Source organism: Notechis scutatus, chromosome 3 (genome assembly GCF_049901735.1).
Source record: "Notechis scutatus isolate UNSWTSFEM ecotype Mainland chromosome 3, rNotScu1.2, whole genome shotgun sequence".
NCBI classification, from domain to species: domain Eukaryota; kingdom Metazoa; phylum Chordata; class Lepidosauria; order Squamata; family Elapidae; genus Notechis; species Notechis scutatus.
This window is the reverse complement of record NC_142011.1, coordinates 185222268-185249712: the sequence shown is the minus strand read 5'-3', so window position 1 is coordinate 185249712 and position 27445 is coordinate 185222268. Positions and strand designations below refer to the sequence as shown.

General features: G+C 35.5%; 1 protein-coding gene across 3 annotated transcripts in view; it reads left to right on the top strand.

Annotated features, from left to right (window-relative positions):
* The window catches only part of STK3 (serine/threonine kinase 3), a 116497-nt gene that overhangs the window by 63073 nt on the left and 25979 nt on the right, over positions 1 to 27445 (top strand). For 2 of the 3 annotated variants that reach the window (XM_087962036.1, XM_026690479.2), the window contains 2 exons: positions 1201 to 1399; positions 4583 to 4758. In XM_087962036.1, the coding sequence (XP_087818162.1) occupies positions 1201 to 1399; positions 4583 to 4758 (375 nt within the window). Of the gene's footprint in view, positions 1 to 1200; positions 1400 to 4582; positions 4759 to 8157; positions 8768 to 27445 lie in introns of those variants that run through there. The other variant, XM_087962037.1, reaches the window with a different exon arrangement.

Here is a 27445-nt window from a genome sequence, read left to right as displayed (position 1 = left end):
AAATCAAGTTTTTGTTATTCTTATTATATGCTGCCAAATCTTTAAAACTCCTGGCAGCTTACAAAACAAAACAAAATACAATAAAATATCCGCCCAGTCAAAAGATACATGCATATCATCAAATCTTCATGAGAAATAAAGGGAACCCCCTCAAACAATTAACATTTATTTTATAACTTCGGTAACATCAGGGCTAATCCAAACAAAAATTCCAAATCAACTCTAAGAATAAAAATTAAAGAGAAGCAAACATTTATTTTTAAAGTTGTATTACAAACATCTGCAAAAAACTTCAACCTTTGGTAGCGTCCAGAAGTGGTTTAATTTAACTGCTAGAGGGTCCTAGAAGAATAGGTATCATGCTGGAAAAACAATGTTTTTAGCCATCTCCACCCCAAACTCATGATAGTATTACTAAAATTCCGAGCATTTTAAACTCTGTGTAACTTTTATTTCAGTTTGTCTTATGTACAAATAGTGAACAAGGTGCTCTAAGACATGGTTTTGAGTCAGATGAACTAGAGTCACTTCAAAATACCGTAATTAAATATACACATATAAATATTGTGCTAAAAGTACACATTTCAATGGTTTCAAGGTAGGGAATGGAAAAAGGGGAGAAAAATGTGAATTAGAGTAATAATTTAAGTCTCAGACATATCCGTATGTTATATTCAGTGAGATTTATTACTTCTTAACCAAAAATGTAACATATTACCTCTTCAGTTTCTAAGACTGCCCCACTCATCAAGCAAATCTGCATAGTTTACAAGATTAAAAACATCAACGTAAGAAAGAACCCCCCCCCTCAATTTACAAGGAATAGAATCTCCAATCATTTATTCCAGCATATTACAATGAAAGGTGTGTGGGGGGGGTAGAAAGGGGAGGCTTCCAAAGTGTCTTCATCTGAATAATACATTCCTCCTCAAAGCATTTGGGGATCGGTGGCCTGTAGAAAGGCTTATGCGGCTGTTTTGAGAAAAGGACAGCTTGGGGAAATTCCTTGAGCATCTGGTGCTGGGGAATTCTGGGGAATGCCACTACTAGTTTTAGGTATGTTTTGCTTGCACTAATATGTTTTATAAATTACCCTTTCAAATTCTTTGCAATGCCCTGGGCGTCTCAAGGTCAGTGTTCTTATCATCAGCATGTTTTTTAAGGCAATTTCTTTTTGTTTGTTTGTTTGTTTGTTTGCAGGATGAAGATGAGCTCGATTCTCACACCATGGTGAAGACTACATCTGATACTGCTGGTACAATGAGGGCTACCAGTACAATGAGTGACAGTGCTCAGACCATGATTGAACATAACAGTACCATGCTAGAATCGGATCTGGGGACCATGGTAATAAATAGCGATGATGATGATGAAGAAGATGAAGATGGAACCATGAAAAGTATGTTTCATTTTTCTTTGTAAAAGAAACATTCTAAATGCTTTTTATTTCAGCCCTGTAATCAGTGAATACTCACTTTAATTAAATGTTAGAATTAAGACCAATATATTTTGGCTAATTTTGGCTACTAGCTACATTTATGTGGTTTGTGCAAATTGAAATTAATCTGCATATTACATTTTCAAAATTTTCCCTGGCAAACTGCTTTCCAATGGTTTGTTCACTTGAGCTACCAAGACAAAAAATATGAAATATAAAAAACACTCCGATATGTGGATTTCTTCTGGAAGGCTGGTCAAGATCCCCGAATTTCCATCTTTGTAATTCCTTTGCGTGGTTTATGCTATATATTATGGAACTCTATTTTTCAAATATTAGTGATTTACTCAAGCTGGTAATGCAACAATTTAGTGTAGAATAATGGAAAAATGACAACATATGCTACAATTCTAGAATGTTTTAAATTAAGGTCATTTTAATGAATTCATACATACATCATTCAAATGTGATCCCATTTTGGATAAATTTAACAACACATAATTTTAAAACCGAAAGTTAGAGTTGAATAATGATAAGTATGTTTAAAAACGTTATTGAATACCTTTTAGATGTTTGAGTTGGTTTAATTGTCTGCAGGACTCTGCTTTTTGTTAAACATGCTGCTTGTCTTCAGTCCACCTTAATACACAGTAACTTCAATTATTCATTGGAAATTTCTGAATAAATTTGCTTGCCCTTGGGTTGAAAGACGATTAGAAGACTTTAGGTGCTGAATTAAGCAATAATTTCTTGTAACACATTTCATTCTTTTGATTAATGTATGGAGCATGAATCTGCTGGAATTCAGGTGGAAATGAGTGGCCTGATTCTCAAAAGTATAAATTGCAGCAGAATTATTCCATCTAATGGTTATCTTGCCATATGTCTGATGATGTACATATGGTAAAATTGCTCCTGTATAAACTTTTAGAATAAACTCATTAAGTTTTATGTACAACATTAAAATTAGGCAAGGTTTAAAACTTTAAAACATGCGTTTTGTAAAGTGCATAATGGTAGATGGCAAGTAGATTCACAGCTGTATTAATTTTTCACAGTATTTTTAACTTCTCAGGGATTTTTAACTTCATCAGAAAGATAATACAGTGGAACCTCAGGTCATGATTGCTTCTGACCAAAATTTTGGAAAATTTTTGCATCTGGTCGCGAGCATATCCTCAGGTGGTGATCAAACAGCCGCGGAAGTTTTCCCTGCCACAGAGACTTCCCCTGCCATCCCATTTTTTTGAGTCTGCACATGCTCAGTCAGTCTTGCTTCCGGTCACGACCAAATAGCGTTGAGACCGAAGTCCTGGAATGGATTACGATTGTGACCGGAGGTTCCACTGCACATGTAGTCCTTGACTTCACAATAAATGGTCACTAAGCCCCTGCACAGTACCCTGACTTGTGCCATTCCCCACCACAACCCACATAGCATCTCTTGCACAGTTTTCAATTTGCACTGTCCCTATGTGTCTACTTTGACCGGCACCTCGGGTGCACTCTCACACATCCTGCCCCTCCTGTGTGCCTTTCCCAACACATGCAATACCTCTTGGGCATCCCCACTCACTTTTCCTGCTCCGTGCCTCCATGCACTGCCCCTGACCTGCATGGCACCTCAACTGGCCTAGCCATTGCTCATATATCTATGACCCCCCTATTCTTCTCCCCCCCAACCTCTGTAACATGTGTACCCCCAAGTACTATCTTGTGTACCCCCAAGTACTATTCTTGACCTGCACCTCCACACAGCTTTCCTCCCTCCTACCCCCCAAAAAAAACTCTCCCCAGCAGCAGCCACTTACCTGCCTTCTGCCTTTGGAGAAAGCACCAACTTTCTCCCTGTAAGCTACCCACAAGCAAAGTAAATTGGGAAATTTGAAATCACTCCTATTCCCATTGCTTTTTTGCCCACCCATGGTTATTCTAAGTATTACTGTAATTCTACCTTAATACATTTATTAAAAGAAGTTGGCTTGTTTGCTTTACTGTAATTTTTTAGTTTGAAGGCAGGGATTCTTAATAAGTCCCTTGCTTACTGTTGTAGTAGGATTATACATTTTTGATCTATTTCTTCCAAAATGTATTTGCTGAAAGCAACTTGAGTTGGGAATTAATTCTGATAATATATTTTTCATAATATATTTTTCTCCAAAATTCAGCCAAAGTAGTAATGAACCAATTCTGAAAATGATTGTGACACTTCAAAAGTCAGACATCATCGTTTAATGTAAAACTTTAACATTTTATTAATATTTTATTAAGTGATTTCATGCACTTCTATTGTATATTATTGTATTTTTTTTAAAAAAAAGGAATTTCAAGAATTGTCATTATTTCCTCTTCCTTTAGCAAATTTATGTTTAATCATCAGTGATAGGCTTGAAAAATTGAAAATATACACCTGCTATTTCTAAAAGAACAGGATTATTTTTTCTTATTAGGCAAAATGTATTTAGAATCACAGTTTTGCCTTCAGTACTTCAATATATAATTGGATGATTTTAAAAATCTTTATCTGGGTCTTAAGTAGCCAGATAAGTTATTATTTTCCTGTTGACAGTTATGTAATTATTATTTTTTTAAAGCCATGAATTATATGAAACAACTTTTTATGAAAAATTAATTTAGCATTATTTGTAAGTATATTCTTTCTTGAGCTGAGTTCAGATTTGGTAATTTCATGAAGTCATTGGTCTAGTTTTCTTCACCAAAATATTGAAATATTTCTTTTTCTTTTTTATATTTTGCAATGTAATCTCTTTTTCTTCCTTGCTTCTCTCTTGCCCTTGACGTCTCTCCCATCCCAGCAACTAGGATAAGCTACTAGTTTAACCTACTGTCAAGTCAACCAAGTGGTATCACTTCCTAAATATAAAGGAATTACATTTCAGTCTAACTTCAGTGCATAAATTGGATATAGATAACGTATTTTTATACTGCTTTAATTATAATATGATTTTGTGTGGTTCTGTTGTACTTCTATTTGGTTGTACTGTCACATGTTATAACACGATATCTTAATTTCTAGTTAAAAAAAAAGCATTAATACCTTTAAAATTAGTTAACTTTCAGCACAATCACTTTGAGCTCTTTTGTTTCTCTTCATATTTTGACTATTTTTTATTTTCAAAACAGGAAATGCTACATCACCACAGGCTCAGCGACCTTCCTTTATGGACTATTTTGATAAACAGGATTCCAAAAATAAGGTCCATGAAAACTGCAACCAGAATATACATGAATCTTATCACATGGCGAAGAATGTTTTCCCTGATAACTGGAAAGTTCCCCAGGATGGTGACTTTGATTTTGTAAGTTCTTATGTACAGTTTGCTTTCCTAATGTTGATGGATGTTACGTGGATATTGCTGATTTAGTATTTCTACATGATACAAGAATATACTTCCATATTTTTCTTTCTGGTTGGGAACATAGTGTATATTTTCAGCACATATTACATTATGCACTGTGTTAAACATACAGTAATAGCATACATTCATATGGAATATTGCTTTCTGTAATAGGAGACTAAAATCTTCAAATAGAAGTAGCCTGCTCTTTCTCTTTGGTTTCCTGTCTTTAAACTGATAATCTCATACATTTGGTACTAAGTGTAATACTTTATTTCCATATTCTTTAAAATATAGTTCCTTTGTATGTTATGTTTAGAATCTTTTTTTCCTATACTGGAAGAAAGCCTATTTCAGTCTAAAGATTTTAAAACATGGAATCAGGAAACAATTTTCGAATTACTATGAAACATTAGAAAGTCCTTGAAAATATTACATGTGCAGAAAATAGAAGAGATATTTGGAGATCCCTTTCTCTCAGAACCTTCATTATAATTATCCCCTAATTATTGTAGGACTTCTGGATAAGTATGGAAGTTGTACTGCAGAATAAATTGCCATTTAAAAAAAAAAAGTTTCCACTCCTAAAAGCCTTTCCTGAGTTAAATATCTTTATAATGCTGAAACACACAATTGGATACAGTTTGTTATTTAACATACTGCTCTAAACTGGAAAATACAGTTGACAAATAATTAAAATTTACAGTACAGTTTTTCAGCCACACAAGGCTATAGTACGGTATTATTTCTTCTCCTTATCTCCTAGCCATTTCTTTCTTTCCGTCTCATAGGAAATTAGGATATTTGTAAATATTCATTATTGCCATTATTGTCAATGACTTCAGATCCTATAGATTGTCAGAGAGAAATTAATAGACATATTTTATAAGTATTTTCTGTATATTCTCAGTCTTACGTAAAAATTCAGGTCACTCATAAGATTTTCACTTCACTGCAGAAAGGATAGTTGTTGATAAAACTGTTACTCCATGTATGTCAACATTTATTTATGTTTATAAAATACTTGATAGGTTTTTTTTATTAGTGAACATATTTTGAAAAATATCGGTAACTTTTTTGCTTCTTTTTCCTTCAAAAGTATATGAATTTAGATTAATTTCCCAAATTAAAATACCTTAGATGGTCTGTATGTTGTTAATAATTGTGAATGACCTAACATTTGCTGAGGAATAGAGAACAGTGGAGCAAATATTTTATACTTGTTTAAAAATATATTTTTTAAAAAATGCTGGCATACTTTTTTTCCAGTTCATAAAAAATACAAGAATTCTGCCCTTTCTCTTCTGTCATTTTTCCCCCTAATGAAATCTGATTGTGTTTTTATCAGTAAATATAATCAAAAACATTTAATGGATATTTGAAAATGAAATAGCAATTTAAATTCTAAACTGGAAAAGTAGACTAATATTCAGGATCATTCTAAAGTTATTAATTTGTATCAGTCTCATAATAAAGAGAGGGAGAGGATTGATTTTGTTTGCCAGTAGTCACATCAGGTTCAGTAAAATGCAAGCAAAACAAAACAAAATATATTAAAATTGTGTCAGATATAATCAACCGTTACATAAATCAAGTAACTGTAAACTACACTGAAAATGTTGCATGAACTTAATATTGTCAAAATATACATAAACTTAAATATTTAAGTCTCCTTCCTGCAGGGTATTGTGTTTTCCATCAGCAATCCTTTCTGATCATAATGATACCAAATTTGAACAGTTTTCTTTTTATTAAAAGCTATTTATTTTAACACTCAGCAAGTATAGCATTTTTTCCTGTTGAGATTTTCCAATAATGCACTCCCCCATGTTATTTTGAACTATGTCAAAAATAAGTAATTCAATCTCAAGGACCTGATCATTCAGGATAAGCCTTATTATAATTTTGAATATTCTAACCATGCCATTGAATGAATCTTTCTAGTAAAAGTCATGTTGTATATATAATTATGTAGAACTTAAAAGAATCTTGACAGAATAGAAGGAACCTAAGTATAATTTGTTCTGAGATAATAATATTTATTCTTTTCCTTTAGCACCATAAATTTATAAGGTTTGATGTATTTAAATGTATGCAGCTTGTCATGACTGCAATCAACAGGAGATTCTGTGGCTTCCAGATCTTTCCAGTTACCTAGTTCCTAATGTAAACTATAAGTTTTAGCTCTTCTAACATGGAAAAGGTAGAATATGGGACTCTGAAATGTGTTAGTGAACTTTAGAATCTTTACAAATATTTTTCAATAAGTAATTAAACAATAATTTGAGAATATATTGTCTATCTTTTAATTGTACAGAGACTAGAAAGAAAAAGTGGGGCAAAATTCACTTAGCAACTGTCTCGCTTAGCAACAGAATTTTTGAGCTAAGTTATGGCCATAAGTCAAGAACTCTACCTATCTAATGTTTTTTTTTTCTTATATATTCTAAAGCTGAAGCAATCATGTTCTATAAAATCAGTTTAGTATATGTTGTTTTCTTTCTTTGAATGTGGACTTTTGTGTATTTTTTGAAGTCTTGTATGTATCCTGTGAACAATGTATTTCTATTCTTGTTTTGACAATAGTTCTTAGGCAGTTATAAAACGCATTAACTAGAAATGATGTAATAATACAAGCTGTTTATATTTGCATTATTGTTTTGGATCTAAGACATGAAGCTGGCATTAGCAAGAAGTGATCTAATAGCTAGTAAACTAGCTATTTAAAGCATCATCAGCACTAATGTAATTAATTATCTAAACGATATCTATGCAATGTCTTTCTTTTTTCTGGTTAGGATAAGTAAAAAGTTAGAATAGGCAAGTGTATTTTATATTAGTGCTTGTGGGGAGAAAATGTTTTTTTTGCTAAAGTCCATATAGGTATGATCCCAGATTGTTTAATATTAAATAATTATGACATGTTGCCCTTATACTGTTGATATATTTTGGTGGATTGTTTCTATTTTTGGTAGAAAGTGATCTGTTAAAAGAGATAAAAATGTTGAATGACTCTCCAAGTGCAGCAAACATATTAAAATACAATTACTTTGTAAATAGGAACTGCTTAATATGCATTAACAAGGTAAATTTAACTAGTGATTACATAATAGAGTAAGAGATTAGGAATGTATGAAATAACTACCATTTTCCAGACCTAAATAATTAAAAGAATTGGTGAAAGATTCTCCTCTTTTCAGTTTTATAAGAAGGCTCAGTACTTGTATGTTGGTGTTATTGTAAGCCATAGTTAGCATTGCATCTAAAATAGCTGTAGCAGAAGAAGCTCAGAAATTGTAATTGGGATTTAAAGTATCAGAGCCAATTCAATATTAAAGGAGGCTGCCTTTTTCTCAACAGTTGTCCTCCTTATCTAGAGGGTAATAGAAATGATGTGGAAAAGAAGAGGAATGGTGAGGAAGAGCTGCCCAAGATTGCTAGTTCATGAGTTTATACAATCAAATACAGAGTCTGCTACTGTTGTGCTAGATCTTTCCAGAATTATTTTAAGATGTCAGCCTAAGACTTAAAAAAAATCTATTGTCCCTCATTATAATTAGCCCATAGAACAAGCTAGAATAAATTTTGTAACTATTTGGCAGCTCTGAGGGTCTGTAAAGTTATAGAAGCTGGCTGCCAGCATTCCTACTTTTATTTAATTGTAGGATTATTATTCCTGAATTATTTGAAAACAGTAATGAATTAGAAGAAAATGATGATAATAACAAAATAAAAGCAGATCAGTTATATTTGTCCCTGTTGCCTTAGTAACTAATTGTTCTTATTAATATCTCATGCACTTCACTGTAGTTTCTTCAGTTTTCACATAGCTTTGAAATACCTTCAACTTGATTAAAAACATGAAGATGTTTTCCAAAGATGAGAGTAACTGAGCTTTGAGATTCAAAATTCCACTTGTCTAATATGATTCTACTAATAAAGGAGGAAAATTTCCATCCCGTATAATAAACCTGTGTTATTCCATCCAACTCTGAACTTTGCAATATCCCGTGAGGTTGTTGTCTGAAAGGCTAAATAGGATTGTGTTTATTTTGTATAATTTTCAGATTTAATACTGTTCTTTATCTTTAAAAAATATATCCAAAACATGAATGCTTATGAAACATGTATACTATATTTCATTAAGTGACAATTATATAACAGTCCTAAAATATATTGTATGTTGCTCAATTCTGGTTAAACCAGTAGTTAAATAGTTATAAGTACATAGTCCTGATATTGTTCAAAAGTTAATTTCCCTCTCATAAACTTCACTGGAATAATTGTGGCATAATCTGCTGCTACTACTTCAGATTATTAGTTTTATATGTGAGTTGATTATATTTTTGATTAGCATATTAATTGGGATAACCATTTTAGTTCAGTAATAATTTCAGTTCCTGCTCTTCAAAATATGTTTGCAGGTGGGAATGGCAGCAAAAATGTTGTCGGTGTTTTGTATTTATCAATTAGAAGCTTTGTATAGGGGATTCTATCTTTTATTACTGCTCCCCTTCTTTCCAGATTTTCTTTGAAAAAGTGTTGGTAGAAAATAGTCAGCATTTATGTACATTTCTTCTCCAAATTGCTGCAGGAAGAAGGTGAATACAATTTTGATGTTTCAGCATCAACACAGCAAGCAATAAGTAATGCATCCAAGACTGTCACTATAATTATATCCCAAAATTATATGAATTATTTTACGGAGAGATAGTATCAAGGTCATGTGAAGTATTAGTACTGCTTTATAGTGCTTGGTAAGACCAAACTTGGAATAGTGCATCCAGTTTTGGTCACCACGAAACAAAAAAGATGTTGAAAGTCTAGAAAGGGTGCAGAGAAGAGCAACAAAGATGATTAGGGGGCTGTGGTTAAAACATATGATGAATGGTTTCAGGAACTGGGTGTGCCTAATCTAATGAAGAGAAGGACTATGAGTTACATGAAAGCAATCTTCCAATATTTAAAGAGCTATTACAGAGAAGACAGGGGTCAACCTATTCTCCAAAACACCCGAGGGTAGGACAAGAAGTAATGTATGGAAACTTACCAAGAAGAAATCCAATTTATAACTAAGGAGAAATTAATCAGCAGAACAGCTTGCACCTAGTAATTGTGGGTGCCACATCAGTGGGGGGTTTAAGAAGAGATTGGATTTCCATTTGTCTGGAATGGCACAGGGCAGTGGTGGCTAACCTTTTTGGGCTCCTGTGCCAAAAATTGTGTGCTCACATGCCAGCACCCAGAAGGCAATGTGTGCACTCCCCTGCCCCCTGCTCATGCAATGCATGCAATCTCCCCTCCCCGCCAGCCCCTTATCTGCACTGCGCCTCCCAGCTGATTTTCGGCCTCCCAGAGGTTTGAGGACAGCTTCTGCAGCCTTTGCAGGCTGAAAAATAGGCCCATTTTGTCACTTCGGGTATTACAGGAAGTTACGAAATGGGCCTATTTTTCAGCCTGTAAAGGCTGCAGAAGCTGTCCTCAAACCTCTGGGAGGCTGAAAAGGCTTCAGACTGGCTGGAAACCAGCTGTGAGGCACTCGCATGCGCAGTGAGGTAAGTGCCTGCAGCTCGCATGCCAGCACAAATAGCTTTGCGTGCCATGTGTGGCACGCGTGCCATAGGTTCGCCATCACGGGCATAGGGTCTCCTGCTTAAGCAGAGGTTGGACTAGAAGTCCTCCAGGTCCCTTCCAGCTCTTTTATTTTATATTCTGTAAGTTAGAATTGTATAGCTATCCATCTCAATCCAGTTGTCTCTGGGCAACAAACAATATTTCAGTTATCAAAACCAGAACAATATGAAAACTTTAGCTGAATTAGGGCTTGACAGTCCCAAGGATAGGCCCTGATTCCATATTCATCAGATAGAGGTAGAGCAGGGGTCCCCAACCACCGGTCCGCGGAACAAGTCCTACCGGGCTGCTGGCTTGCTGGGCGCCGCCATCTTTTTTTGATGAAAAAGTGCTTCCGGTGAGCTTTTCCGGGTAGAAAGCTCACCGGAAGCACGTTTTCATCAAAAAAAGATGGTGGCGCCAGCGCTTCCGGTGAGCTTTTCCGGGTAGAAAGCTCACCGGAAGCACGTTTTCATCAAAAAAAGATGGCGGCGCCAGCGCTTCCGGTGAGCTTTTCCAGGTAGAAAGCCATTTCTACCCGGAAAAGCTCACCGGAAGCACTGGCGCCGCTATCTTTTTTTGATGAAAAAGTGCTTCCGGTGAAGTCACCGGAAGCACTTTTTCATCAAAAAAAGATGGCGGCGCCCAGCTGATGCCGGTACCGGGCCGCGGCGTAAAAAAGGTTGGGGATCACTGAGGTATAGAGGGGGGATGCCAACCTGTTGCCTCATGAATTGTACCTGAGAATCTGCTAGCTTTCCACTTTAGTTTCAGAGTCAGAGGAACCATTCCAATGAAAGAAGAGAGAAATCCTCCCTTTTCACATATAACTGTCTTTTCCATCATACTTAAGCCATGAACATTCATGCCATCATACTTCAGATAGCTTTACAGTTACATCAGAAATATATATTGGAAATAAAAGAGTACAAACAAAATGTGAAGAAAGAATGTGGGAGAGTTAATGGAGGATATCAGATTTGTAGGCAATTGCCCTCTCTTCACAGTTGTTCTTTCCACTTGTTACATCAGCTGCTATGGCAACAGTCTGCTGGTGATCTTAAACAAGTTGGTTAGTGTAAAACTAGTGAGGGAAATTGTGGCTAGTTCTCGGCATTGGACTTGTTTTCTGTGATTAGAGAATTGTTGCCTTAGGAACCACATGAGAGAACAGAATTACAATTTTAAGTTTTCATTGGCTTCACAGAGTCAGCAAATTGGCCCTTTAATGGGTATGTGTTCCAGATTTCCCCTCCTTGTCTGTCTTCTTCAAATGGAATCATTTGCTGCTTCTATAGTAATGAAGCTGGATTGAATGCTCTCCCTCCCATGTACATTTTTTAAGGGTTAATCGTTCCTCTGCAAAAGTTGAGGGTGGCAAAAAATATCAGTGAAGTTTGAATAGCAGATGAAACTAAAGGGCTTTTGGGTGAGGTGTTACCTTTGAAAATGAGGTAATGGAGAGACTTTTTGAAAAAGCAACAGATTGGCTACCCTAAGCAGTTCCACAGCATTTGTTCTGAGCTTTATCCAGAATTCAGAGGTTATCCTGCTCATCGCAATCAAAACATCACTTCTACTTTTTCATGTTAAAAATAAAAACAAGGAAAATACAGTGACACATTCATTTTAGCTCTGAAAACCATTGTTCAGTTTTCTCCTCTTTCCCTCAGAGATGAATCCAATTTTCATAGGACAATTCTAGTCCCCCTTAGATCAAAAATATAAAAAGCAATGGATCTGTGACTTATGTTTGTTTTATTGGGGATGGAGAATTATTGACCTAGGTCTAATCAGGCCTACCAGGCTTCTTCGTGTTATGGGTATTCCCTTCTTGTGCACAACCACAGTACAGAAATTCCCTACCACCATTTTTTCAGTCAACTTGAGGATCACCTGGGCTTTTTTTGTTTTTTCAATTCTTGCTTATGCATATAAATTTACATATGTTATAATAATGTTTAAAACACACACCCACACCCACACATCCACACCCACACACACCAGAAAAGAAAGAAAAGTGTATGTAGCAAAGACTTCATGGAGAAAAGTGGCAAGCAGGGAAGGAGAAGCTGATCTTAATCAGTTATAGCAGCTGCCTTAAATGGGATGTCTTAATCCACAGTCTCTATAATTCTCAGTTCGCCTGGTTAATGGCAGTTTTAGCCTAATATACCTGGAAAGGACCCAGTTAGGAAAGGCTGAACTATAGTTATACCTGTTCTGGCTAAGCTCGACAAAAAGCTAAGCGATACCACAGGCCAAGAATTTAAAGAACATTAATTAGAAAGTTGTCAAGGTTTAAAGATTTTTTTCCTGTGCTTTTTTTTTGGTGGCCTTTTTGTTGTTTTACAATTGTCAGAATCTTTTTGAATATATTAATTAAAGATCTAGAAATAAAAACTTTTGTTCCCTCCTAGAGTGAAATCCTTTTTTCAGTGTCTCCAAATTGATGTAGAAAGCCATTTGTAGGCACCAGGCTAGAAACCAGACATGATATTCTTGCGACTAAAATCGGAATTCTGATTTTTTGGGGAATCGGCCCCACCCCCCCTTCTTCTCCTCCTTCCCCTCCCCTTGGAGGCCCCCTGAGTCAGGAGTTGTTACTGCCGGCATGGCTCCGCGCGGCTCTAGTCCCGCGTTGCCTCAGAAAGGGAAAGGCAAAAAGGAAGAGCCGCGGCGGTGCTTTGCAAAGAGGACTGGCGAAGGCGAAGCGGTTTTGCAAACGATTCCTGGCCGCCCAGATATAAATAAACGGTTTTTGCCCGGGAAGCCCATTCTCACAAGTTTAAAAGGCTCATGTAATAATACGCCTTTCTCTCTTCCCCCACCCCCCCAACGGGGCGCGCTTCAACGACTCCTTGGGCCGCTCTCGCTCTTTCAAAAGTGTGAGGCGGGAGTCAGTTGCAGGAAAATCGAGCCAAGGGGCGGGGACACAAGTCGCAACCGCAAGGCTAGTGGCGGGCGGAGTGGGGGGGGGAAGAAGACTATTATTCCTGTTATTCTCGCGCTGTGGGGATAGTGAGTGGGTGTTTGAGTGGGTGTTTTGTGTGTGGGCATGCACACGCGCTGATGCCGGGCGAGAGCTGCCTTTGGGGTTATAGAGCCGCCGCCTCTCGCCGAACTACCCGCGCCGGACGCAAAAAAGTTCTCTGTGGGGAGGAAAGTGGACCCACGTCACGTCCCGGGTCTTTTCTCCCGCCCCTCCCCCCCAGCTGCCAGGTGCCTGCGCGATCAGCCCGGAGGAGCCCTGCCGCCTTTAGCCCACAGCTCGGAGGATCTCATGCAGTGGGGCGAGCAAGAGCCCGAAAGCACCAGCTGAGGCTTCCGTGCAGGGAGGGGTTGCTGGGGAGGACCTGGAGAGGAGGTGGGGGGTAGAGGAAAGAGAGAAAGGGGGGTTGTTAGTTGAGGTCAGGGCGGGGAGCTGATCAGATGCTTAGCGGGTGCTTAGGCAACCCCTGCACCCCTGGCTACTTTTCAGATGTTTTTTTTCAGAGGGGAATATCATGCCTGAGAAACAGAAATCATGAATTCTAGAATTCTCTTAGACACAAAACCACCTGGTTACCTTGGGCCAGTCAACCCTAGGAAGGAGGCAATGACAAAGTACTTCTAAAATCTTTCCAAGAAAACTGCAGGGACTTGTTTGACTCAAAGACAGTTTTCGTCTTTTTATTTATTTACTTGTGATGAGGTTATTAAGGCAAAAATAATTAGGTAATTTTTCTTTTTGGATTGCTATAATTGGAGGGGGATATTTTTACAGAAACATATGTTGTTGCATTTCGCACATAGATGGTAACCTAAGATCCTCTATATAAAACATAAAAAGTGGTTTTTACTTCAAATGCTCTAATTTTTCACACATAAGCTTGTTTGAAGTTGTTGATCATCCATGCCTACTCAGGCAGAATGTGCTGTCTTACAAAATAGTTATTTGCATATTTTTTCTAATTGAAAAACAAACTTAATTTCTGAGTTACCAAGGATGAGAAATATGAACATTTTTAGGTAGTGTATTGTATTTGGTTAATAAACAGCTTCTCTCTATCCCTTTTTACTAATGCTCTGTACCAGTTGAGGTTTTTCTTAAACTCAATGATTGACATATATGATATAGGTGCCATTTCAGAATACTTGCTTTCATTGGTAGTGTTTTAACTTTTGAAATTAAATTGTACTGGTTTATTCTCAATCTGTCAGTACTTAAGAAGGTCATTTTCCTGGGCATACCAGGTTCTAAGTCAACCCAGGAAATTCATGTGGTATTGCTACCTGGAGGCAGTGCTTTTGTTTGCACTAAGGTTAAAACAATTTTGACTCAAAGTTTTGACATTTAAATATTGAGCAAAATACCTCAACCAAGCAAATAAACTAAGCAAAAAGAGAGAGAGAGTAAAAACCAAACAAAGACTGGGGACCTATTTGGTGTATTGGGTAAGGTGCTAGGCTAGGAATTGGGAGTACTGTTAAGTTCTAGTCTTGCCTTAGGCATAAAAGCCACTGGGTAAATTGGTCCAGTCACTTATTCAGTGCAACCCATCTTATAGGTTGATGGGTTGGGGTAAAGTAGGAGAAAGGAGTATTATGTACGTTTCTGGCCTTGAGTTACTAATAAAGTAATAAAAGTGGGATATAATTCTAAAAAAAAACCCAAACCAACAAAATGAAAACCTGATATTCTCATTTATTTGTGCCACTAATAAATCCATTACAAAGTATTTCCTAAAATGTAGTGCATTACATAATCTCTACAGAAAGGGTATTAAAATGGCAAAATCAGTGAACTAATCTCTTTGTAAAGAATTGAAAGATTTTACCAGAATATAAAAAGTGCAATATATTTAATAAGATTCTTGATTTTTAAATAGTATGGTTGATTCTAATGTCTTCTTAATGTTCACGTCAAATACATTTATAAGTACAGCTGCACCCCAAATTTATACTTTTTCTTCCTTGTAAGTGTAAAGCATGATACATTAGCTTTAACATGATAGATTAGCTTTCTAATTAAGAACCAGATGGTTTACTTTTAAACCAGTGTGTAGAGTCTGTATTTATGTTTATAATGAAACATTGCCTTAAAATACTTAACCAGGCTTTAATAAAAACCAAGTTTGGGGGTAGTTTGCTACTATATGAAAAATCCACATACTTTGTATATTACTATACTTAAGTGCCTGCAGGAATTCACCACCACCATCATAATATTCTACTCTTTGACAGTTAATTAACTGTTATTAGGGTTGAATAATCACTTGCCAAAAATATTCCGCTCAAATCTGCCAAGCTGATTACAGTTAAAAAAGGAAGCTAATCATATGACATTTGCAACATTCATTAAAATATCAATGGCATTCTCCTTTTTTGTCATCTTTTTGAATATATTATGTAAGTAGACTTTAAAAAAAAACCTTCAAACATTTAGAGGCCTTTTAGAATACTGAGGAAGTATAGTTGCTTCAAAATTCATCCTATGTATTTATTATTTTATATAAGGAGATATGGATAGAAAGTTTTCTCTCTTTGTGCATTTGTATATGCTTGCACTCATGCAATGCCGATCCTGCTAATATTCAGTATGTCTTCACCCCCACCCCAGTCGCACTCAAAGTTTGGTTGTGTTAAATGCTAGGTAAATATGTAAGTTAAAATAATATTGATATCCGATACCGTTTAACACCTTTATCCTTATTATCCAGACATATTTCATATGTATTAGAATTTTTGAAGCAGATTTGTGAGAAAAATTATATTACTAGCATTCATTGTATTTATGACATACGTACTATTGTGGTCATTCTAATAGCGTGTTTTTAGTGCTGGACTTGAACCTAGGAAACTCAAGTTCAATTTCTGTTCTACTAGGAAAATGGCTGAGTGTTGTTGTTTTTTTGTAATTGTTCCCTCTCCACCTTAACCACATAGGCTACATTTTGGGGAAAGTTAGCATGCTCTTTATGTTGCCTTGAGCCCATGAAAAAGCATCAAGCTAAAAAGTTAAAAATATATTAGTTTTTAATTTTATATTTGCATATGCCAAGGCAAGCATATTCCAAACAGATATACTCCATATGTGAAATCCCAAACTTTAAAATAAAATTAAATCTAGAAAGAATATGGTTTATAGTATATTGCAGTAGATAATGCTTTTGCAGATCATCTAACATAGATTAGAGCATATGGAAAAAGAGAAGCCAGATGTTTAAGCTGGCTTTACAATAGGCCAAGGAACATGAGACATTTCTGATTTATGCTGGATAACTGAGAAAACAAGCAAAAAAATGTCAGTTGGCACTTCATTGATTACAGAAACACCTTTGATTGTGTGGATTACACAGCTTGGAATGTGCTTAGAAAAAACGCCAATCCTAGAACATCTTGTCCTCATGCTAAACCTATACATTTACTAGGAAGCCACATAACCAATTGAACATGGTGAAATAGTGCCTTCAGGTTGGCAAAGAAGTGGAAAAAGGCTGCATGCTGCTTCCTTATTTATTCAACTGATCAATTGATGTGCTGAATATAAATATTGATGCAAGCTGTATTGGAAGATGAGTATGGTTCTAAAGTTGGAAGAAGAAACATAAAAACCTGTGTTATATGATGACATTATGCTGATAGCTGAAAATACAAAAGAACGTTTGTTATAGTGGTAAAGACAAAGGAGCACAATGAAAAAATGGACTAAAATTAAAATTGAATATAAAGAAGACCAGACTAATAACAACCAATATAACTACTATATTTATTTATATCCCACCTTTATTATTTTTACAAGTAATTCAAGGCAGTAGACGTATCCAACACTGCTTTCTCTTCTCCCCCACAACAACCCTGTGAGATGGGTTGGACTGAGAGAGAATAACCAGCCCAAAGTCATTCAGCTGGTTTTCATGGCTAAGGTGAGACTATAACTCATGGTCTTCCATTTTCTAGCTTGGTGCCTTCACCACTAGACCAAACTGGCTCTTAGACTAGCCTTAGCAATGACAATGAAGATATCAAAAAGATAGAATGCTTCTCTGAATATTAAAGGAACAAATAGTCAGGAACTATGCTGTGTTTTGGTAGAGCAGTCATGAAAACCTTGGGAAAAAAATATTCCAATGCTATAAAGATTAGAATAGTGCAATCAGTGGTATCCCCCATTTACCTCCCCAAAGAAGTAAAAATTGTTTTCAAAAAAGCAGACAAAAAAGAGTATTGACTCCTTTTAACTTTGGTGTTGGAGAAGACTTCTGAAAATATTATGGACAGCCAAAAAAACCTAAGCAAGTGGATAATTTAAAAAAATCTACCTAGTATTCTCACTCTGGGCCTAGATGATGAGGCTCAAATTATCCTACTTCAGACCACATTATGCAAAGACCTACCCCTCTGGAGAAGGCTCTAATGCTGGAAAAGGTGGAAGCAAAGAGAAGAAGATGTCCAACAGCAGCAATATGGATGGGTTAATTTCCAGATGTGCGTTTTAAGGCATTTTGCAAAGGCCTGCACCTTGATTTCATTGTACTGCCTTTCTGAGTTCCTGCATTACAGTATTTGGCCTCTGATCTTTTTGGGCCAGAGCAAAACTACATAATACTATAACTAGATAATTGTTAGATTCTTCTCTGCCAATTTGGAAAAGATGATAGTAAAAGTTATTAATCTTGGCAACTATAGGATTGATATAATTATAAACTGTATCCCTGCTGAACTGTTAATAGGGATCTCCTTAGTATAATGGCCTTGGAAGTTGCATCTGACCTTTATAGTTGTCATATAATTTATAGATATGCAGAAGCCTTTAGTCTATAACTGAATTTTTCTGATACTGCTGAGGAAATGACCAGGCAGTAGTTAGCTGATTACCTTTCTTGCAAATAGGAACTATTAGGGCAGGGCCTCAATCTTTGGGAATGATTGCTGTCTGATCAATGTATGTAAACAGGAAAGCTAATACTGGAATGCCCCTGAATAATAGTTCTGAACTTTTATCTTAATCCACTTTATATGAAGCCTTTTTATACTTCCTGTGCAAGTTATTTAAGTTTTATTTAAAGAAAAGTTTCATAGAAGAATTGTATGTTCAGAGACTGGTTCAGCTCACTATAATGAATCCAATTAATAAAAATATGATATTTAGAAGTTATTCAGCTTTTTCTTGACTGTCCAAAACACTAATGATAGGATATAAGGAAAAAATATCTATTAGTTGACCTGCAACTGCACAGGTTATGTGACCAATGTTACTTCCACAATATTGTTATATATTTTTCAGGAAATTGAGACCCTGTGCCTTGTGATGATAGGATACATACCTGAGGATTTCAAGCCACATAGTATAATAAAGAATTATTTATAATGAATAGTGCCCTTTATTAATCTTCCTGTAGCTAGTTAATATTAGCAGTTAAAGGCCATGTATTTAAGGTACCATGAACACTAATAATTTGGATTTATCTTAGTATTTTTCCAAATTAGCAAGATTATCTGTTTAATGTTATTAAATATTAAGATAGAATGTCATTAAAGTGGTGGTGCTGATAGCAGTTTGCCCCTCCTGAAAGAACAGTTGGTTCGTACAGACTCTGAAAAAAATTGAGGGCAAGACAGATTGCTCAAACTGCATCAGATGCAGAAGATTGTTATCTTTTTATAATCAAATATTGAGATAGTAACTAACAAGGTAGTAGCTAAGTAGATAGTAGATAGTAGATAATAACTAACAAGCATTGTGTGTCTGTGTGGTGGTGTTTTTTTTCATAAAAATCCAACTCTGAAGTTGGAGAATATGACCAGTCTGACCAGCTAGTTATAAGCCTATAAACCCTGGTTGTTGTCTGTTGACTGTGCCTACAGTCTACTGAACCATGCCTAATTAAACCTTGGCTATATTATAAATACAATTATATGTCAGCAGCTGGGTAGAAATAATTTACAATGACTTTTCAGGGTATTTTTGAGCTATTTTTAAAGGTGTAAACAATGATAAAATGTAATAACTTTTATATAAACACTGTACTTGTCTGTGTGAAGGTAAGCTCCTTCTTTTGCCATAACACTATTTGGAATAATTATCTTAAAGTTCCTTAGATCTTTATGTTTTTTATTGTCTACATTTCACATCTAAAGCTTTCAGTAGAGTTCTGTTTTATTGCTTTGGAATGAAAGCATACACATTTATTCTATGTGTGCTGGTTGAATAAAATTACATTTCCAGAATAATTTGGTTACCATCTTTAGATTTTAATAACTTTTAAGAAAAATGGATTTCCTAGAAGAATGGTACCACTATGATCATGAGAAGGTTATTTTGCTTTTAAAGTTATTTGAGGAGTCATCAACACTCTACTCATTTTCTGTTGTAATTAATGTGAGCATGATTATGAATGTGTGCTTATCAATTACATAGAAGCTATTAATCTAAATAATTATGAAAAACTATTGAAGATTCATTGTTTCAAAAAGAGTATACAACAATTCCTTAAATATACTAAAACTGCTTTAAAAGATGTCTGAGCACATAATGAAAATTGTTCTTGTATATCTTGGCAGTTTGTTAAAACCTGCTAACTTTTAAAGCTAGCTGTTGTTTTGATAGATTACACTCAAGGTCACCTTCTTGTTTAAATGAAGTTTTGTTTGGTGTAATTAAACGATGCCAGGTGTATTGGAAACAGAAGGTTTGGATAATTCAGAGTAAATGAGAACAAAATACAAGGCCATTATTTGTCTCTAGTGAGCTTCCAAGTGAATGTTGTATATAGAACTATTTATAATACATTTTACATGGTCAAGGATTGCTTGAAGTTGCTGCTTGCGGCATTTAAATTAAATCACTCACAGATTTTTACATACCAATTAGAACTATATTCTTATATCTGTCCCTAAACTTTAACTGCATAACATTTAGTGTCTAGTCATGAAACTAACTGAATAAACGTTATAATTATAGTGGTTTTGATTAAGAAGTGTTATTATACTGCATTTCAACATACTTTAATATATGTCTTCTTTCAATAGTGATATCCCATGTACTAGGGAGCTTTGAAATATTACTTCATTAATCTTAATATGAGCGAATCAGTTTAAATAGTACTGTAATAAAGGACCAGGGTACAAGTCCAATTTGACCACCAGAAATTAAAGTTAAATCTATCATTTTTCAGGGGAATGCTCTAGGAAGTCTATATAAAGTATGCTAATAACTTTCATTTCCTCCCTTAAAGTTTAAATTCAGAAAAATGTGTGCTAACTGAACTTATTTAAAAATATTCAAATTAAAAACATTGCAATCAGAAGGTTGAATTTGCATAAAAATAACATAAATTATTTCTTAGTTTTTATAATTATTGTTACATACTAGAAAAAACTTCATGTATTTATACATTAAGATGACTTGGTTTGTTGAGTTTAATCATATCAGATTAACATTCTAACTTAGATATCACCCAATTTGAGACCATAGCATGTTTTCTGAAATAATCCTTCCTATGTAGCATGCATCTATATGAACAGTAATTAATTTGTAAATACAGTTTATAAATCAATTTAATCTGCACAATCTTAACCAGTGTTGGACTTGGATTGGGAAAACTGAGGTTCAAGCCCACCTTCATGCCAGTTACACTCTCTTAGCCCAACTTACCTCAAAGTGTTGCTTGTGGGATGAAAAGAATAAATATCTCTAAGTTTTCTTAAGCTCTTGATGTTATGGCAGGATACCCACAAATGGCCCACAAATACCTGGGATGTGAAGATTGAAGTACAGATGTTCAACACTGTCAGAATCTCTTTTTAAACTATTGCAAATAGAATAGAGATTGCCTTACCTGTATCACTCTCACCCCAAACCTTGTATAGCATATTGTTGTTTCTGTCACCACAACAGTTTGGGATAAAAGTGCAGTTCAGGGAATATTTCTAGAAAGGTATTGACAAGAAAAGGTTCAGAAGAAGGTAACAAAGGAGATACAGGGACTTTGAGAATAAGATTTTATGAAAACTGGCTGAAGGAGCTTGGGATGTTCAGTCTGAAGAAGAAAAGATATCTTTGCCTTCCCTGAGATTTCTCTTCTTCAGACTGAATATCCCAAATTCCTTCAGCTAATTCTCATAAAAGCTTATTGAATAAATGAGGACTTCCGGTTTGTCGGCCGAGCGGCAGGGATTTGCGAGCTGCGCGATCCCTGCCGCGCTAGCCGTTTTTGGGGCTCCGACCCAGCCGGTGCGGAGCTAGGCTGCCTGCAGGGGCAGCTGAAGTAGGGGGATCCGGAGAAGGGTTTGGGGTGCTGCAGACTCCCTCCCTGGCCGGCAGAACTCCCTTTTCCCAGGACGGTGCAGCGGCGGTCCGTAATGGCCGCCACAAAGAAGCTGGCAGCCGGGTAAGAATGCGCAGGAGGAAGTGGAGAAAGTGATTGAGAGGAGAAAGTTTTTCTTGGCTCCTAGGACTCTAAGACATATTTAATAAAATTCCTGAAAAGTATGATTCTCTGAATAATACCTGCCAGAAGAGGAAAAAAGCGGCTGCTTGAAGGTGCTGAAAGGATAGCTTTCCTCTTTTCCTACGGAATAAATAACTGGATATTAAGAAACCTATTTCTTTTAGGTGAAAATTGGTTTTAAGCGATGAGTGGGAAGAGAGAGGATTAAAAAGAAAACATTTGTATGCTAAGATTTGTTGGAGCAGATGCCTTAAGGATTTGAAGACTAGAATATATTGTAATAAGATTTTAAACAGATTTGGACTTTCTTTCTCTTTGATTGATATTACCCCAGAAGGAGAAAGTGAAAACTCTGCCTTGGTTTGGACTGATTGATAACTTTGGGACTGTTTTATCTTTTTTATTTTCTTTTGAATATTCTGGTTGTTGTAAGAAGAAAGAAGGAGAAAAGAAAAGAAAAGATTTATAATGGCTCTTTCTGTTGAGGAACTAAGAAAAGAATATGAACAAGCAAAAAAAATGGTAAAGATGGTGTGGAAGAAGCTTTCCTTTTCTTAGAAATGGCGCTTATTAATTATCAACAAAAATTACAACAGATGAAGACAGCAGAGGAACAAGAAAGAAAGGAAGGAGCCATCTTTAATGAATCTCAGAATTTGATCCAGAAAAAAGGAAGAGAGAAAGAAAAGAAGAGAAGAGAAAAGAAGAAAACTAAAGGATTTAAGGACTTAAGATCCAAAAAAACATTTAAGAAAGGGAAAAATAAAGTGCAAAACCAATATGATGATTGTAAACAAAGGGGAAAAGAAATACGACAGAGAAGGGAAGCCGGTAAGGCAGAGGCTAGAAGAAGGGGGGGTAGAAAGGTTTGTTGGGAAAAGAAAGAAAGGGAAAAGGTGGAGAAAAGCTACAATGTTTTGAAATTAAATGGAAAAAAGGAATTTTTTATGGATAATGGATAAAGTATAATTTAAAAAAAAAAAAAAAGATTTTGCAAGGTACATAAGATGAGATGGTAGTATTGCAATGGTTTAAGAGTTGATAAGAGATTAAAATGTTAAAATGTTTTAAAATGATTGGCTTTAAAACTTAATAATAGGAGGGGTTTAGAATATTGTTTTAATTAAAGAGTTTAATAAAATTATGGTATTGATGTTATAAAATTTTTATTATAGTATTTCTTTTTAATATTTGGATTTATTGTCTAATTATGCACTTAATTGTGTTGGATGTATTAGTTAGATAGAATGTACCAAGCAAAATCTGATTGGGTATTAGATATTAAAGATTAATTTGATTAACTTAGGGGGGAGATAGAAAGGCATCATACTCTGATTAATGATTCCAGGAGAAACTGATTTTCTTTTTTTTTTCATAAGGGATGAGACAAAGGGATGATAAAAAATGGACAAAAGATACAAATATAATGATTTAAACTAAGATGATTAATTAAGGTAGAATTAAGAAGTGTGAAATATGTGGAGAAGTTAATATAGAAGGTTTAGAATGGTAAATAAAATAAGTAATGATATGTAAGATGAGCATGAATATAATTGAAGTCCATGAAGAGAGAGATACCTGGGCCCAAGTTACTTTCCAAAAGATTTTTTTATGTTTTGTGTGTTATGTGTATATGTCTTTTTGGGGAGAATTGGTAAAAACTTGTAGAAATATAGAATGAGAATAATGGTAACTAAGTCAGAAAGAATCAGATGAAATAATAATAATGATATTGAATAAGAGTAAAGAGAAGTAAAGAGAAATTGAATAAGAGGATTTGGTATATTATATGGAAATGGTTTAAAACAGAATCATAATTTATCTGACTTGTTAACTTAGCCCAACTTACCTCAAAGTGTTGCTTGTGGGATGAAAAGAATAAATATCTCTAAGTTTTCTTAAGCTCTTGATGTTATGGCAGGATACCCACAAATGGCCCACAAATACCTGGGATGTGAAGATTGAAGTACAGATGTTCAACACTGTCAGAATCTCTTTTAAACTATTGCAAATAGAATAGAGATTGCCTTACCTGTATCACTCTCACCCCAAACCTTGTATAGCATATTGTTGTTTCTGTCACCACAACAGTTTGGGATAAAAGTGCAGTTCCGGGAGTATTTCTAGAAAGATATTGACAAGAAAAGGTTCAGAAGAAGGTAACAAAGGAGATACAGGGACTTTGAGAATAAGATTTTATGAAAACTGGCTGAAGGAGCTTGGGATGTTCAGTCTGAAGAAGAAAAGATATCTTTGCCTTCCCTGAGATTTCTCTTCTTCAGACTGAATATCCCAAATTCCTTCAGCTAATTCTCATAAAAGCGTATTGAATAAATGTGTACCTTAGAGAAGATGGATAAGAATTATTTTTCATTGCTACAGAAACTAGGACCAGAAATAATGCTACTTTATTTTATTTAAAGATTTAAAAAATATTTTTATTTATTTATAATTTGTCAAACAAAAATGAAAACACAAATAATATAAAAATAAAATGACAGGGTTACGATAGGCACATTAGTGCACTTATGCCCACCCCCTTTACAGATCTCTTAAATATGAAGTGAGGTCCACAGCAGTCAATTTGTGACTAAAACTGTGAAAATTTGTAGCTGAGACAACTGAATCAGGTAGAGCATTCCAGACTCTATTACAAAAATCATATTTTTTTACAGTCAAGTTTAGAACAGTTTACATTGAGTTTAAAACGGTTGTTTGTGCACGTATTATTGCAATTAAAACAGAAAAAGTCATTTACAGGTAAAACATTACTACATACAATTTTGTATGCAATACTTAAATCTGACCACAAGCGACAGTTTCAGGTTATCCAAACCAAGAATTTTGAGCCTAGTAGCGTAGGGAATTCGATTATGTACAGAAGAGTGCAAAGCTTTTCTCGTAAAGTACCGTGTTTCTCATATAATAAGGGTCTTATTTTTTTTTGAGCCCCGAAAAAATGGCTAGGCCATCTTTTTGGGGGTGACTTAATTTCCCCCCCTTGCATCTTCAGGAGGGCAGCGATGGCTTGGATGTTGACCTCGGCGTTGGTGGGGCACTTCGTATTGGGGTCAACGCAGGCAGCACCATATACGGGTGTACAACAAAAGTACTTCCTAACGGCAAGCCCCCCCCCACCATTCCCCCCATTTCGCATGTTTTAATATAGGCCTTAATTTGGGGGAGGGGCTTAATTTTATTTCATGCCTATAAAACATGCTGGGACTTCCTATTGGGGGAGGCCATATTGTTGGAGATACAGGGTACTTCTGAACCTGCTCAATTGTGCTAATATCAGATATATGGTAGGGATTCCAAACAGTTGAACAATACTCCAAGATTGGTCTAGCATAAGTTTTATGAGCTCTGGTTAGCAATACAATGTTTCCAGAAAAGAAACTTCGTAGAATTAAGTTAACAACTCTTAGTGCTTCTGATGGTAAGATCTATACAACTTCTGTTTCATTTGTGAATTTTAAAAAAAGGCTGGACAGCTTTTCTGAAGGATGACTTAATTTGCTTCCTTGTACACTGGAGAGGCTTAAATTAGTTGTTTTTTGAGGACCCTTCCTACTTCATAATTAGATTATTCTCTGTAAGGGGGAGCTGAAAACTTGAAAGGGCCTGGCTGACCTTGAGTGTCTTGTAATGGGGGGTTTCAAGTAAAAAATAAAAACAATTATTTTGGATGAAAAAGGGAATTATGATCATAACAGCAAGAGTAATATGCTCCAGGTTCCCTCTATTACTAAAAGCCTTAAGAACAAATGCATACGAAGCCAGAATTGAGAAGACAATAACAGACAGCAAATGCCACTTTTGCAAAGAAGCTGAAGAAACAATGGATCTCTTAATTATCTGCTGCAAGAAAATCACACAGATGGAATATAAACAATGACATGACAAAATAGCAACAGTGGTGCTTTGTGATATCTGCAAAAAATTCCATTGCCTGCAAGCAAGAACCACAAAATAGACAAAGTAATAGAAAACGAAGAAGCTAAAGTGCTTTGGGTCTTGGAAATCTTCAAATTGACAAGCACCTGCCACATAACACTCAGACTTAGCAATTGTTAAAAAAAAGATGTAAAAGTCTAGATAGTGGATATTTCAATTTCTGGATAGTTGAATAGAAGAGAAAGAACTGGAGAAAATCACAAAATGTACTTGTATGTACTTCACATTTTAATGTTTTTTTTTTTTAATTTTTAATGCTTTTACTGTTTTTACTGTTTTATTGCTTGTATTGTTTTAAACTTTTTAAATTTTTAATTGTAATATATGTTTTGAATGGCGAGCCATTTGCTGAGGTTGATGGATATAGAAATTGAATGAATGAATTTAATTGACAAAATCACCATCAGTCAATTGCAAAAGTCAGCTTTACTGGAAACAGTTTACCTTCTACAACAATACTTTAACACTATCAAACAATATCTTCCTATCCCAGGTCCTTGGAAAGGACTCGCTAGGTGGATAAAAATGTCAAATTCAAAACATCTGCAAAAATTATCATGTCCCAGTAATGAATAATTGGTGGAAACACAGAGTTGAAAAGGTAGTAAAAATGAGCAGGTAAACATTGTGGGATTTCCGAATGCAAACTGATAAAATCTTGGCTCATAATGTACCAGATTTAACTGCGGTTAAAAAGAAGAAAGTATGGAAATTGATGTTGGCAATACTGAAAATACAGAAGACAAAGAATTGGAGAAGATCATAAAGTATGAAGTCTTGAAAACATAAGTTGAAAGATTATGGCATAAACTAACCATGGTGGTCCCAGGGGTTATCAGCACAGTGGGTGCCATACCAAAAAATCTTGGACAGCACTCAGAAAATCTCCATCTGTCAATTACAAATCTGCTTGGATTTGCCGATACATTACAACATCCTAGGTTCTTTGGAACAAGTTGATGTGTATGAAGGCCAATATCAGCTAAAGAACTGCCAGTTGTGATTTCACAGTTTTGTGTATATAATAATAATGCATTATTTAAAGCCAAAGAGGGCCTAGCTCATTCATTTAAACTAATGCAATAACATTTACCATTGGGATTATATAGTACAAAAGCATACTTGCATGAAGAATGAAAGACTGATAGGGATTCTTTTATCTCTAGGGAAATCTTAGGTATTTTGTTCAAAGTAAATATTCTACCTTTCCTTTGAAAGTGGTTGAAAGAGCCGTGGTGGTGCATTGGTTAGAATGCACTATTGCAAGCTACTTCGGTTGACTGCTGGTTGCCGGCAGTTCGGCAGTTCAAGTCTCACTGGCTCAAGGTTGACTCAGGCTTCCATCCTTCCATCCTTCCAAGGTTGGTAAAATGAGGACCCAGATTGTTGGGGGCAACAGACTGACTCTGTAAACTGCTTAGAGAGGGCTGTAAAGCACTGTGAAGCAGTATATAAGTCTAAGTGCTTATTGCTATTGCTACTGGGAATTTTTTGGATTTCATATAACAAGGTCATCTCCTTGCTATTCATTAAAGTAGCTTGACTTGCAGGCTTCTGTACAAGCCTGAAAAAATAAGCTGCTTTAAAAAGCCAGATCATTGAAGTTAATGCAACTCTACCTTTCCACTTCTGAGATTTTACAA